We start from the raw sequence: 15600 nt of genomic DNA on the forward strand, positions 1-15600 counted from the left end.
CAATTGCCTCACCAAAAAAAAAAAAAAAAAAGAACTCCTACTGAATGGACACAGTTCCCAAAGTGATATTCTTAAGGCATTAGCCTGTCTATGCAAATGCGTCTTTGGTGAATTTACAGCTTTTCACACTCTTAGCACTGGGGTTGCAATAAGGAAGATAAGTTCAAATCTGACCTCAGACACTAGCAGTGTGATCCTGAGCAAGTCACTTAACCCTGCTTCTGGCTGCCTCAGTTTCCTCATCTGTAAAATGGGAATAATGATATTAAATAAAAATTAATAATAATAATAATAATAATAATAATAACACCTACCCCTCAGGGTTGTTTTGAGGATCAAATGAGATATTTGTAAAGTGCTTAGCAGAGTGCCTAGTGTGTCCTCCCATCCCACTTTCCAGGTCTACCACATATTATTCACCTTTGTGCACTCTACATTTCAGACAAACTGTACTCCTTGACATTCCCTGCACCTCCCTTCTTGAGACACGACAGTTGTATTTCACACCCTACTTCTTCAAAATCACGTTTTGGTATCCCTAGAAGCCTTCAATGTTCACCCCGGTCTTGTATTCTGAGGAGGCCTTTCCTGTTTTCTCTGGTTGCTAGCAGAGTTCTATGATTGTTCAGGGAAAACTAGCTCCTCTTGTGCGAGAGCTTGCTGGGCCCTTTTCAGGGCTGTTCGTCCACCTCGTACTCAACTTTCACTTGTGGCTTCAAGAAACTTGAAGCACGTTCAATGACTACATTCTAGTAAACCAACTATGCAGATGGGCCAAACCAGGTTGAGGGTATCCAAAAGCCATCAAACATGTTGGTGAATTAGGGGAATGTCTATTCCAAGTATGTGAAGACTACCCTAGGGGAATGGGCAGAAGAGAACGATTTGTTTCCTTGGCCATGAAGGTGGCTGGAACAGGATCTGTGAAGTGCTTAGGGCTTGGTCAGATATCCAAAACACCAAAGTTATCCACTGTATCCCAGATCATTACCAGTCATCCTATAATTTTGTCTTGCCACTGGGCTTTCAATGATTCCAAAAGAATGAGGTATAATTCTGCCACACTTAAAATCCGATTCGCATGCAAGTCAAGACATCACCCTGTGATGTCACTGGTCCTCTTCAAAAACAAGGACAAATAACAATGGTTGTTAGTAATCCACCCTCAAGAGTTACTTTTTTATTCACTCAGTAAATCAAGCAACATGCCAAGTACTGTGCTAAGTCAAGGAAATTTTTAAAAAAGGCAAAAAAATAGTCTATACTCTCTAAGAGCTTCATATTTTTTATTTTAATTCTTTTTTTTTCACCAAGAATGACTTTCAATGCCTTACAAAATATCCTCTTATGAGAAAAAAGTATTTAAGCAAAACTATCTGATAAAATGACTGCGACTGACAATATACCAATCTGTACTCATAAGCTACCACCTCTATTGAGAGGAAGTATGTTCCAACATCATCTCTTTTGAACCAATATTTATTATTTAATTTGATTTGTTATTCATAAACTTGGTATCAAACATAAAAATAACAACAAAAAATCTACTAACACCCCAAAGAGACGGACATATAAGCAGGGAGGGGAATGGGGTAGCGGGATTCTCACTTCTCCCTTTTAGGAGCCAAAATTTGGTCTGTGGGTTATTCAGTCTTTTTTTCCTTTAATAGGAATTAGTTGCTCTTTAATAAGACTTCCTTTTTAAAATGACCTTAGTTGTACTCCAAAACAGGCAAGAAAATTCTTTAATAGATAAGGCTTACTATGCTTGCCAAGTTTAAATCCTTAAGTATTTAACTTTCTACCATAAAAAAAAATAATTTAACTATGTCAGAGTCCCAGCACAAACACAAACACAAACACACACACACACACACAAACACAAACACACACACAAGCTAGTTGAGTAACAAAAGGGAAGAATTTCATCCTAAAACCATATTCCTGCATTGTTAAACTAAAGGTAAGATGCCAAAGGCTGTTTTAGCAATTTTGCTGTTCTTTCTTTCTTTTCTTTTCTTTTTTTTTTGCAGGGAAATGAGGGTTAAGTGACTTTCCCAGGGTCACACAGCTAGTAAGTATCAAATGTCTGAGGCCGGATTTGAACTCTGTTCCTCCTGAATCCAGGACTGGGTGGGTGCTTTATCCACTGCACCACCTAGCTACCTTGCTGTTCTCTCTTAATGCATTCCTTTAGGGACTTTTACCACTCTAAAGGCATCTACTACAATCTCTATGCATAATGTTCAACTCTATGGCTCCAGTCCTTTCCTCTTGTACTCAGGTTAACTATTTCTAATGTCATACAAACTTATCTAGATACTCAGGTAACATTAAGAACTCTTCAGTGTGGTTACTTCCTCCAAGAGAGAATCCCAGTCAAGGTGATTTGTGTCCATTTCCTTCTAGAAAACTTCTATGGATCATGTACCCAAAGTTCTGTAAGCTTTCTCCTGGTTCAGGTGGCAAAAAATAGTTTACATTTATACAGTGCTTTGAGATTGGTAAAGCACCTTAAACATGTTTTATTTGATCCTCACAACAATCATGGAAGGTGGGTGTTATTATATTCTCATTTTACAGATAAGGAAACTGAACCTGAAAAAAATTACATTATTTTCAGAGGCTCTTATAGCTAGTGTCTGAGGTGGCATTGGAACCTGGATATTCCTGACTCAGTCCATCACAGGAGTACTGTCAAACCCAAATAGAATTTGATCCCTGCAGGGACTAACTAGACAACTACAAATTAACATTATCCATGCTGTATTGTATTTTTGGTTTTTTTGTTTTGTTTTTTGTGGGGCAATGGGAGTTAAGTGACTTGCCCAGGGTCACACAGCTACTAAGTGTCAAGTGTCTGAGGTGGGATTTGAACTCAGGTCCTCCTGAATCCAGGGCTAGTGCTTTATCCACTGCACCTGTATTTTTATATAGCCACTGTGTATTGTATTTTTATTTATTTTGTTAAACATTTCTTAACCAGGGCAGGCCATAAATTTGACACCTCCGTATTACAGAATACTGGTTCTTTTGTTGCCCATTGATTTATGTTTCCTTTTCACTACTTAACCAACCCACCTTCTTTTCTGATCATATGTGTGGTCTTATAATGTAGCAAGTATTTCTTACATCAATTCTTCTGATCAAGACCACTAAGATATAGGTGATTGTGTTATGTATGTATTACACTACAACCTAATATTTACCATGTGTTGCCATTGTTTTTTGAGTCATCTACAATTCTGATTCTTTTGGGACTGAGATACTCAATGGCTTACAACCATTATTTTTGTTATCATTCAGTCATTTTTAGTCATGTCTGACTCTTCATGACCTCCATCTGGGGTTTTCTTGGCAAAGATACTGAAGTGGTTTGCCATTACTTTCTCCAACTCATTTTACAGATGAGACAGCTGAGGCAAACAAGATTAAGTGACTTGCCCAGGTTCATAGAGCTAATGTCTGAGGCCAGATTTGAACTCAAGAAGAGGAGTCTTCCTGACTCCAGGTCTGGCACTCTATACACTGTGTTGACTAACTGCCTTATTATGTTACAAGGAAAATGTTAAGAGATGGTCTTTTGTAGCAAAGGGTAGCTGAGGACCACTGAAAATGCTTAGGCATTTACCAAATACAATATGGCCCTATCTTCTCCTATGGAGTTCTGAACACAGTTCACCATCCATCTTCAATCCATATCCAATTTACATATTTATATACATACTCACTCAACATCGATGGGTTGACCATCTGTCAATTTGGACAATATACATTTGTCATCACCCTGGCATTTTTTTTTCTCCTATGAGAATGCCCTGACCAATTTCTTTGGAATAATTATGTATATCACGAAGGAGACTTTGTAGTGGTCTAGTGTTTGGGATTTGATGCCATTCATTAATTATCACTGACAAAGAGGAACAATTGAAAAAAAAACAAACCTTACCATCTATGGCAAATCCTTCTGTTTGTCCTATATCAAGGGAATCCTTCATGTCATAAACCAATATCCTGGGTGAACATATGCCCTTGTTTTATGTTTTACTGATGTTAACACTCATTGAGAGTTATTCAACAAAGTCATCTCCATGTTTGTTTTTGTCATAGAATCTTGCATTATTTCAACATGCACATTTATGTATGCATGTAAAGACAGACTTTAGAAGTTGCATTTTCTTTTATGAAAAGATGCTTTTTAAGAAATTAGATAAAGTGGAGTTTTTTCTTCTCATTCAGGTAATGGTGTGACTAGAATGATATGACAGTCTGCTACATAGGAAAAAGGAAACCTACAAAAAACTTGCTTGTCTCCTTGTCCTATTTACATCAAGGGTATCCTTCCCATATGCATAGGTTATTCATATAAAGGATTTTATAGATACGAGAGAATAGACTCATAGGTTGGTATTTGCTGATATTTCCATCCCTTTGGATTTTCCTTTCTTTAAGATACTTTGAAAATCAATCCCCAACTGTATTTAAAATTGTGTTGCCTCTTCCAACAATATCTTATCTATGTAGCAGAAAATACGTTTGGCCAAGTCTCACTAATCTTCTCAGTTTTATGTTTTTTTGTTGTCATTGCTACTCACTTGGAAAGTCTATTAAGTTAGGATGCAGTGGATAGAACACCAGCCCTGGATTCAGGAGGACCTGAGTTCAAATCCAGCCTCAGACCCTTGACACTTACTAGCTATGTGACCCTGGGCGAGTCACTTAACCCCAACTGCCTCACCAAAAAAAAAAAAAAAAGTTAGGAGTCGGGGGCAGCTAGGTGGCGCAGTGGATAAAGCACCAGTCCTGGATTCAGGAGAACCTGAGTTCAAATCCAACCTCACACACTCAACACTTACTAGCTGTGTGACTCTGGGCAAATGCCCCCCAGCCCCCTTATAAAAAGAAGCTAAGAGTCTACAAAAGGTGACTCCATTATCATATTCATCAAAAACAAATTATGGAAATGCGAGTAGGTCTCTTCCATTTTACATCTATTCCTCTGCTCTCTTGTTTCCATCTAAAAATGCTCTTGGAGTGGGTTTCACTGATTCTCAAAGTCTGCATGGTCATGCTCTCCTTCACTTCTCTTTTGCCATTTTTGGTAAACCTCCAACTTTCGTCCCAAGGTTATAGAAATGAATTTATACACAAAATTGGGGGTTTTAAACCTCAAACTTTAAACTCAACTTGAAAACTCAAAATTGGGGGTCCATGAACTTGTTTTAAAATATTCTGATAACTATATTTCTATATAATTGGTTTCCTTAGTCATCTTTATTTTATTCATTGATAAACACTATCCTGAGAAGCAGCTTCAGCAGACTAACAGAGGTTCATGACTCAAAATGGTTAAGAACTCTTGCTCTAATCCATATGGTCCTTGCCTGCCATGTCTGTCTACTTGGCTAAGAGATCAAATGTCTATTGACTGACACATTGTCTGGTTTGTTTCAAACTTCCTACTGTAGCTAATGAGTTGCATTAGCAACATTTTAAGAAAAATGGTAAAAACAAAACAGAGCTTTTAAGTTTGTCTATTTCTCGTCTTTTGTAGCCAAATTATATTCAAACAAGCTTGGCTCAAGAAGTCATACATTATAACTTCTCTCTACATCCTCTGCAATCCTAGCTGGTTTCATTTCATCATAGTAATGTTCAGTTTTCCACAATGGTTTCTGTTCTTCTCTAAAGCATTTATGGTGTGGGGCATCAGGATACAAGCCATTTATTTTTGTTTCTTGACTACAAACTATTTTTCAACACAATTTTTGAAGTGCCATGACCATCCTTAAAGTATTAAAGCACTTGGCTTAGAGAACCTTGAAGAATCTCTCTCCTCCTTTTTCATTCTCTTCAGTGGATACTGACATATAAAATAAATTTATCTTCATGATGGACTTATTTGCTTATCCCCATTTTGAGCACCAAAAAAATCAAGACATCCAAATATCTTATGAAATTATGTTTCTCGGGGGCAGCTAGGTGGTACAGTGGATAAAGCACTGGCCCTGAAGTCAGGAGGACCTGAGTTCAAATCCAGCCTCAGACACTTGACACTTACTAGCTGTGTGACCTTGGGCAAGTCACTTAACCCTCATTGTCCTGTTCCCCCCCCCCCGAAAAAAAAAAAAAAGAAATTATGTTTCTCGTTGCCTTGGAGCAAACAAAGCATCGACTCTACCGATTCCATTATATGCACATTTCAGGGAGAAAATATGAGTTATCTTCCCATTTATATGCAACATTTGTGGAGGGGAGATCTTCTGGTTTTGCTTATTCCAGAATATGGTTGAATATGATTCAGTTGCTCAAGTAATATATTACCTCACTAGTCGCTAGACACAGATTGCATGTGAAGAATTCCAAGAGATAAATTAATATTGGTAGATGGGGGCAGCTAGATGGCACAGTGGATAAAGCACCAGCCCTAGATTCAGGAGGACTTGAGTTCAAATCCAGCCTCAGACACTTGACACTTACTAGCTGTGTGACCCTGGGCAAGTCATTTAACCCTCATTGTCCTGCATATATATGTATATAGATGATCAAAGAACTACATTATTTTTAGTACCCTCCAATCCTAGTTGCATCAGCCTCCTTATTGCCTTTCTTAAATTCATGCACATTCTCACCTCCTGATTAGAGTATCCTCTCATTACTTCTATTTATTTAAATTCTACCCATTGATATGTTGATACATACAATCTCCTCCAAGAAGCTTTTCTAGCCACACTAATGTCTCCCATCCTCTTACCTTGAATTGCTCTTACAGTTTATATTATATAGTTTGGCACTTAACTGCTTTAATATTTTGAATTTATAAATTGTACCTAATCATTAGCTTTGTTTCCACAACTACCACTTATACTCCTTAAGCGGGAAGAGTATGGTCTTATATTTCATTTGTCTTTTGTGTCTTCTACATTGGTGAGCATTATTGTCAGATATATAGAAGGTAGTCTACAAATACATGCTGATTAACTGACCTTGAACAAGCATGTTTTAAAAAACAAAACAAAAACAGTCTCAAAAACAAACTGCACATCTGTTACAACTGCACAAACTGACAGATGATCAGGAGAGCAGCTTTGTCTGCAGATCTAAAGCTTACTTGTTAAATATTCTTTTACATTATAGGTACAGATCATGACCCTGACAATTCTGGAGGGTCAGTCACGGATATCATCAGGACCTTTCGAGGTGCTCCCCAAATTCACTATGAAGAATTCCCTGATTCTGCTATAGAAGGGTGGACTGGAACGACTCCAACTAAAGAGAAGTGTGCCATGGATAAATCAAGTATTGTTACTCTTCGTGTCAACAATAACACCATGGGCTATCTGACGAGCTCCCTAAGCACCAAGCTGATACCTGCCATCTACATTGTGGTATTCTCAGTGGGTGTGTCAGTCAACACAGCAACCCTGTGGATGCTTTACTTCCAGACCAAGTCCATCTCTATGAACATCTTCTACGTTAACTTGGCTGTGGCGGATCTCCTCTTCTGTGTCACACTTCCCTTTAAGATAGCCTATCACCTCCATGGAAACAACTGGCTCTTTGGAGAAGCCATGTGCCGAATGACTACCGCTGTTTTCTATGGCAATATGTATTGTACTACTCTGCTCCTTGCCTGCATCAGCATCAGCCGTTATCTGGCCATTGTTCACCCTTTCACCTACCGTGGGCTGCCAAAGCGCACTTATGCAATATTTGCCTGTGGCTTGGTGTGGGCCACTCTTTTCTTATATATGGTGCCACTCTTCATAACAAAGCAAGTGTATTACCTGGACCAACTTGGGATCTATACCTGTCATGATGTACACAACACCTGTGAAATGATGTCACCCTTCCATCTCTACTACTTCATCTCTCTGGCCTTTGTTGGATTTGTAATTCCACTTGTTATCATTATCTTCTGTTACACATCCATCATCCGGACACTTAAGGCCTATGATCAGAAATGGTTCTGGTATATTAAAGTGAGTCTCCTCATCCTAGTGATTTTTGCTATTTGTTTCACGCCAAGCAACATATTACTTATTACTCATCATGTGAACTACTACAACAACAACACAGATGACTTATATTTTTCCTATCTTATAGCATTGTGCCTGGGCAGCCTGAACAGTTGCCTAGATCCATTCCTTTACTTTCTCATGTCCAAAATCACAGATCGGTCCAGTGCCTACGTGACAATCATCAAGACATCTTAAAGACCACTAAGGAAATATGATGTCTATATGTATGTGGTACTGAAATATATATTTCTAAGAAGTTCTGCTCTATGTATTCATCTTATGAGGTACAAAGATATAAATATATGTAAGCTGCAGTTTCTATATTCTACATACACACAATTCTGGCAATAACTAGCATTTTGTTAGACATAGTTTTCAGTTCATTACTGCAAGAATGCTATTTGACAGGAAAATCTACAGTCAACTTTGTATCAATAATAAAATCTATATGCATATGAGAAGGAAAAAGATTCATTTAGTTCATGCTAGTGAACAATTATCAGTACTGGGAAGGTCAGACTCATCATTCTAAGAGCAAGTTTTTGATGTTCCTTCAGAGGGGCTGGCTGAGGATGACAGAAGTCCCTGACAGTCTATCCTACTTGCACAAAGTCACCTTATTTTTTTAAGTTGTACCTTTCTAATCTTGTACATGGTGTTCTGAACAAATAATCTTAACTTGTTTCACATATTAAAAAATAATTTTCATAGAAATTAATGCGGAGTGCTATATATACAGACTTCAGGTTTTTGCAGGAATTTCAATATGGAAAGAAGAGAAAAATATTATATCTGATAAAGTAGGTCCATAAAGTCAGGGCTTAAAAAAACATATATATCAGCCTCAATAAAAATAATCACGCTATAATATTGGCTAAAACAAATGAACAGGGGCAGCTAGATGGTGCAGTAGATAGAGCACCGGCCCCGGAGTCAGGAGGACCTGAGTTCAAATCCGTCCTCAGATACTTGACACTTACTAGCTGTGTGACCCTGGGCAAGTCACTTAACCCCAATTGCCTCACCAAAGCAAAACAAAACAACAAACAAATGAAAAAAAAAATGAACAAACTTCATAGACAAGCTAGTCCAACCCATACCCAAATAAAAAATTCCCTTTGGTGGTATTTCCAACAAGTTGTCATCGAAGCTTTGACAAAAGATTTCCAGTAAAGAGCATACTTTGGGATCAGTATAATTGTAAGGAAGTTTTCCCTTCAGTATTTTTTAATGGGGGAACTATTTTTTGTGAGAAAATCTCAAATATATATTTCCTACAGATATGCTATATATCTGGAAGTTGGGAAATAAATGATAAACCTGGGCACTGGGGGATGGAGATACCAGGACTAGTAAAGATGAAGAGGCTAGGACAAATTTTGTAGCACTAAAGTTGTTTGAAAATAGTAGTAAGGGGCAGCTAGGTGGCGCAGTGGGTAGAGCACAGGCCCTGGAGTCAGGAGTACCTGAGTTCAAATCCTGTCTCAGACACTTAACACTTACTAGCTGTGTGACCCTGGGCAAGTCACTTAACCCCAACTGCCTCACTAAAAAAAAAAAAAGAAAAGAAAATAGTAGTAAGCATGTAATGATATGCAATTAAGGTAGGCATATATATTATATAACTAAGGATAAACTAATTAATTTTTGACTTGGATATGTTTGTGAACCTGTAAATTATTTTTGGCTTTTATGTATGTATTTCACTACATCTTTATTAAGGATTTCAATAAAGATATCTACACATTTAAGGCATGTGCAGAAATGAACAAAAGGTAAAAAACAAACAAAAACAAATGAACACTGTTGGGAGGAAAGCAGTTTACATCTAAAGGCCTGGTGTACTCTGAACCTTTCCACCCTATTATCATAAAGACCATTTTCCTGAAAATAGCATTTTTCCCTAATAACCTAAATATTTATTTTAACTCTCCCAAACAAATTCAGAAATGTAAAACAGTTACTCATTTTCTACAAAACCAGAAAGCATAAGTGAAAGTCAAATATTTAAGAGGGGGGAAATAATTCCATAAGTCCTTAAGTACAAATTTCAAATAAAAGATATTAAAATAAAGTGGAAAAAATCTTCATGGGAAGGAATGTAGAAAACAGCTCCTTGTTTTATTGCCCCTTGAGATGGAGATACCCAGTGGCCTTCTTTTTGTTTAACAATGAATTGTTTGCAGAAACAATGCCAGAACTCACTTTAAGTCTCAGATCAATGCATGGAGAAGCAGTTTTATGAAAATGCCACCAAATGTTGCTTTTGACAGGAAGGAAAAGAAGGGAACTGTAACGATTGGAATAACGCCACCTGCTGGATACTAACTGTAGAAGAGTTCTGCCCATGAAGCGAAGGTCTTTGAGGGCAAGACCAGGAGTCTTTTCTTCAGGAGTCAGGAAGTGACGCGGACTAGTGGGAGGAGGAAGGAAGAGACTGGCGCTCAGTCTCGCGCTTTTTCCTTTGGACTCTGGTGGAGAGCGGAGCTAGAAATGTGCTCTCCCTTTAATAGATAGGAATCTAGGCCTTTTTCTCTCTCTTTACCAAATTCTTATTCTCCTTAATAAATGCTTAAAAGTTTAACTCTTGCTAAAGCTTATAATTTATTGGCGACCACTCATTAGATATTTTAGACAGTTTAGCTAGAATTTTAGCCCTTAACAGATGGCTGACCACGAAGAGGAAAGCTAACCCTCAGTCTTCTGATCTGCTGGTTGGGTAAGAAATTTCCCCTCCCTCTCCCTTTAACTGTTAAGTACTGGCGCACTGGCTGTGTTTTCCTTTAAATTTTTTCGAATGGACCTTTTAAACTCCCTAATTACCCTATTTTTGATTTTAGTCTGTTTAACCAGACAAATGGGAGATAAGATCATGTTAATGCTTTGTTTTTGTGGATTTTCTATTTTTCTTTTTATTTTTGTTAAAAGAGCCAGCAACTTACTCACACAAGGAAATATCTCTCCCTCTCCCAACCATGCTTTTTCAGAGAAACCGGAAGAGATTCCCGCAGCTTTTCCCAGTTCTAACACTAATTGTTGCTCTGATTTTGCATGCCTGGAGGCAATGACCCACCCTCTAGAAGCTTTTAATCCCCTAGCACCTGGAGGCAAAGTGGGGGAAGAGGAATCCAGGCCTGAGTTCAAAATCAAGTCTGATTCTAATTGCTCTGGTCCCTCCCCTCCTCTCCAAACCCCACCCTCTACTCCTCCCATGGCCAAGCCCATTGCTTCCCTGGCCCGGGAAGTCCAAAGATCTAATGCGCATGCTCAACTTTCTCTAACTGCATTTGCAGCTTCAGGCTCACCCCTTCCCCAGCCTGGCTGTGCTTCTGAGACAATTTTAGAAAACCCTTTAAATTCCAGATATGCTCGTTTTGTTCATAATTTTGCTAACCTGCTTTTGTCTTTAATTAGTAATCTTATAAAGCATTTGTATGGTGAAAAGCCCGACAGACAATATAGAGGGGTTAAAGAAGAAAAACTTAAGCTGAATAAGAATGACAATCAACATAGTTCAAGACTCTGCTTCTTTTGCCATGGAAGGGTATATATTTTACAGAAATGTAGAAGTAAGCAGCAAGGTATTGATATGAGTATTGGGGATTTTAGATATCGGAATCAAAGGTGTTCTGAATTCACTCAGAGTATTAATATCAGTTCAGAGGTTACATAGGATTTCTATGCTATTACATATACATTTTGAAATTAATGGTATGGGTTTATTTTCATAGAGATTTTCATGCTTTTGAGATTGTGTTTTATATTTAGTTTTTAAAACAAGGAGAATATTTGTAAAAGCTTTTTATAGTCATGTGATCAAGTTTATATTTTATAATACTCTTATTAATATTAAGTTCACATTCATTTAGACTTCCTTAGTTTGAATTTCATTGTCTTTTATTGTTCCATGTGTATTTTCTTCTATTCGTTTATCTATCTAATTTTGAAAAAATTGCAAGATGGTTTTGATTTCATAATACAATGTTAATTCTAGGAGTATTGTGCTCCCATATTCTGAGTTGTTTGTTTTTGTTTTTCTCAACTGATTATTTGATCAAACTCTTTAAAGCATTTCCTTGGCAGATTGGTTGCCATGGCAAGTGTAAATTGATTCTAGAAGTATTATTTTTGATAAGCACATTCCAAAAAAAAAAAAAAAAAGAGGGGAACATTTGTAAAAGTTTTCTTTTTTCAAAAAAAAAAGTTCTTTGAGATTCTGTTGTGCTTTAACTTGTATTTAAGTATGTTCTGATTTTTCACAAAAGTAATTGTATACTAAGTAAAAAAAAGGGTATTATTTGAAATTGTTGCATAATTATATATTATATTTTGAGTCAAGATGTATTCACATTTTTTGCAATCATTTATTATCCTCAATTTTAAATCCATATGAGACTTGGATTATGGGAACTTATCATTTAAGACATTAATTGCCTTTATTCTGAGTTATCAGATGCCAGTTGGCCAAGATGCCATCCAATCACAAGAGGAATACATGCAAGAGCAGACACTGAACTGTCACATGAGGGGAGACATGCATGAAGTCAAGGTATGGCTGAGAGAACGGCTTTTGACTATTGTTGAGGTTGGATTCTCTTGGTTTAATATTTTATTTTATTTTTCCCCACAATATTGTACAGATGGCTGGAAGTATTCATCCCACCCATCTCACTTCTACACCTGGCTTCTATGCTCCCTCCTATATGCCTGATGCCATGGACATCTCAATCCCATGCATCTGATTAAGTCTGACTCAGTTTCTTCCAATATGTTCGGTGGCATGGACATATATTCCATCCACCTATTTTAAGCCTGGCATACTGTATGGGCAGTACATATTGCTCAAGTGTGGGAATGCTCATATCCCATCATTTCTCTGTTCTTTTATGGTAACCCCCATAATTATCTCAGGTGTCATGATAAATAACAGTGTTGAATTTGGCCTTGACACCTGTTACCAATTATATTAGATTTTCTAATTTCTCATAATGGCATGAGGATAATTAGGCAGATGATGCAAAAAGTGATGAAACAAAGATAAAAATTATTTTTAAAAATTAATATCGCAGCAATTGTCTTTTCAATTACTCTCCATAAAGGGGGACTATAATAATAATATAATTTTAAAGAATGGTTCAATTTTTGTTTTATTATATGTTTCATGTGTAACAACTAAGATTCTGAATTCCCTTAGACATGTTTTTGAGAACTTTCATTGTTTGATTTGATTATTGACAAAGCTATTTTAAAGTTGTGTTAAGCTCAATTTTGTAGGAAATTTTTCTGGCTGATTACCAGCATCCACACATCAACCCCTGAAAAGACTTCCATTCCACGACTACACCTAGAGGACATCTAAGAAAAGACTTTCAGAGACTTTAAATGAACAGTTTTGATTTGTTGTTTTTGTTGTTTTTTTTTCTCTTTCTGTTATAATATACACCATCTGTAACATGTACTCTCTGCAGAGGCCCTCCCTTTGCAAGACTAATGTCAAAGCGTCGGTTCATGAGGACAAAAAAAAAAATCGCCCCTCTGGACAAAACTTTCCTCTCTTCCTTTTCTATATTGTTGTTCACATATTATTAGTTAGCAATAGTTATTATATTCTTTTTACTGTTCCGTCAAGGAAACATTTTGTTTCTTGAGGAACAACAGGGGGGACTGTAACGATTGGAATAACGCCACCTGCTGGATACTAACTGTAGAAGAGTTCTGCCCATGAAGCGAAGGTCTTTGAGGGCAAGACCAGGAGTCTTTTCTTCAGGAGTCAGGAAGTGACGCGGACTAGTGGGAGGAGGAAGGAAGAGACTGGCGCTCAGTCTCGCGCTTTTTCCTTTGGACTCTGGTGGAGAGCGGAGCTAGAAATGTGCTCTCCCTTTAATAGATAGGAATCTAGGCCTTTTTCTCTCTCTTTACCAAATTCTTATTCTCCTTAATAAATGCTTAAAAGTTTAACTCTTGCTAAAGCTTATAATTTATTGGCGACCACTCATTAGATATTTTAGACAGTTTAGCTAGAATTTTAGCCCTTAACAGAACAAACATTTACTAAGTACCTGTGCTAACTGCTTTCCAAATATTATCACATTAGAAACTTACTACAATCCTAGGAAATAGGTGCTATTATTATTCTGATTTTATAATTGAGGAAACTGAAGCAGACAGGTTTGAGCGACTTGTCCAGGGTTATGGAATTAGCAAGTGCCAGAGACTGGATTTGAACTCAGATCTTCCTGACTCTTACCCAGAATGCTGACAGAACTGCATTCTCCATTATGCCACACAGCTGCCTCTATAGAAAAGTATAGTGTATAATACCATCTTTCATCTGTAGCCATATCAGAAGCAACACAACCCATGTTTTTACATGAGAATTAAGACCCTTGAGGGTGAGGATTAGTTTGTTTTTGCCTAGTACAAGGCCTTGTCTACAGAAGGCAATGACGGGATGTTTGTGGAATTTCACTTTCTTTGGTCCAATGTGATTATAAAAGGTCGGGGTGAGGTGGGGGTAGGAGGTTTGGAGGGTGGGTTCCATCTCACTATAGCACCAGGCTTCCTTTGTAAGCCAAGCAAACCCTGCCAAGTCAGCAGGCTCAATCAATATGATCCAGGCTGGAAGAGTATGATGAGCAAAAGACCCAGAAGTCATGATGAAAGAGAAAGGGATGGAAGGTAGGGAGAAAAATGTTTTAAGTGGAGGTGGGGGGTGAGGGGTGGGAAGGTTTTAATTCAGGAAGAAATTGCAATCCTAGAGATTGAAGGATCTTCTTGTTATTCAGTCCTTATTTATTCTACTTGAACCCATGGACAATGTTCTTGGCAAAGATAATAGAGTGGTTTGCTATTTCCTTCTCCAATGTGCCCCCATTTTACAGATGAGAAACTCAGACAAATATGGGTTAAGTGACTTACCCAGGATCACACAGCTAGTAAGTGTCTGAGGTGAGATTTGAACTCAGATTTTCCTGACAACAGGACCTTACAAAGCATCTATTCTGACCCTAACATTTTCCAGATTTAATGAACCAGGGTTATCCTAAAGAGGTTGCTATACTTGGCATGCTTACTCTATTATGTGAGTTTTTCTGTTCAGCTGTTCAAGGATATAAATAAAACAATTTCACTGGAATACATGTAAAAAGTAAAAAAAACCCAAAAACCAAAAAACATAACCTACATTCTGCTGGTTCTTTACAAGGGGTGGGGAGGAGTTGGTGATTAACAAAATGTCAGAATGGATCAGTGACAGACCAAAACTTAAGTCTTCAATTTCTCAAGCCAGGACCCTATTCTCATATTCCTCTTCCCTTAAGGCTTCTGAACTTTACAGTACTCTAAATCAGCCAGGCCTGACATTTTCTGAGAGCCTAACAGAACCAGACACAGCCACACAGCTCTGGAAGTCTAAGATATCGTTTTGAAAATGTGTGGGGCTGGCAGAATTGGGGAAGAGGTAGACCAAAAGGAGAGTGTTAGACCCATCAATGTTATCTGATCCCTCCCCCAAGCAAGACTCAGGAAGGAAATAACAAGCAAGCAGGAAGAGATAAGGCAGAGAGAATCATTCTCTTAC

At 37.7% G+C, this 15600-nt stretch overlaps 2 protein-coding genes across 2 annotated transcripts in view; one reads left to right on the forward strand and one right to left on the reverse strand.

Annotated features, from left to right (window-relative positions):
- Window positions 1-9028, forward strand: part of F2RL2 (coagulation factor II thrombin receptor like 2) — a 58735-nt gene extending 49707 nt beyond the window's left edge. Inside the window, exon 3 of the mRNA XM_043975839.1 lies at window positions 7138-9028. Within this exon, the coding sequence (XP_043831774.1) occupies window positions 7138-8216 (1079 nt within the window). The 3' untranslated portion in view covers window positions 8217-9028. The remainder of the gene's footprint in view (window positions 1-7137) is intronic.
- The window catches only part of IQGAP2 (IQ motif containing GTPase activating protein 2), a 350559-nt gene that overhangs the window by 91035 nt on the left and 243924 nt on the right, over window positions 1-15600 (reverse strand). The gene's annotated exons all lie outside the window — the stretch shown is intronic.

This window comes from Dromiciops gliroides, chromosome 1, assembly GCF_019393635.1.
Source record: "Dromiciops gliroides isolate mDroGli1 chromosome 1, mDroGli1.pri, whole genome shotgun sequence".
Classification (NCBI taxonomy): domain Eukaryota; kingdom Metazoa; phylum Chordata; class Mammalia; order Microbiotheria; family Microbiotheriidae; genus Dromiciops; species Dromiciops gliroides.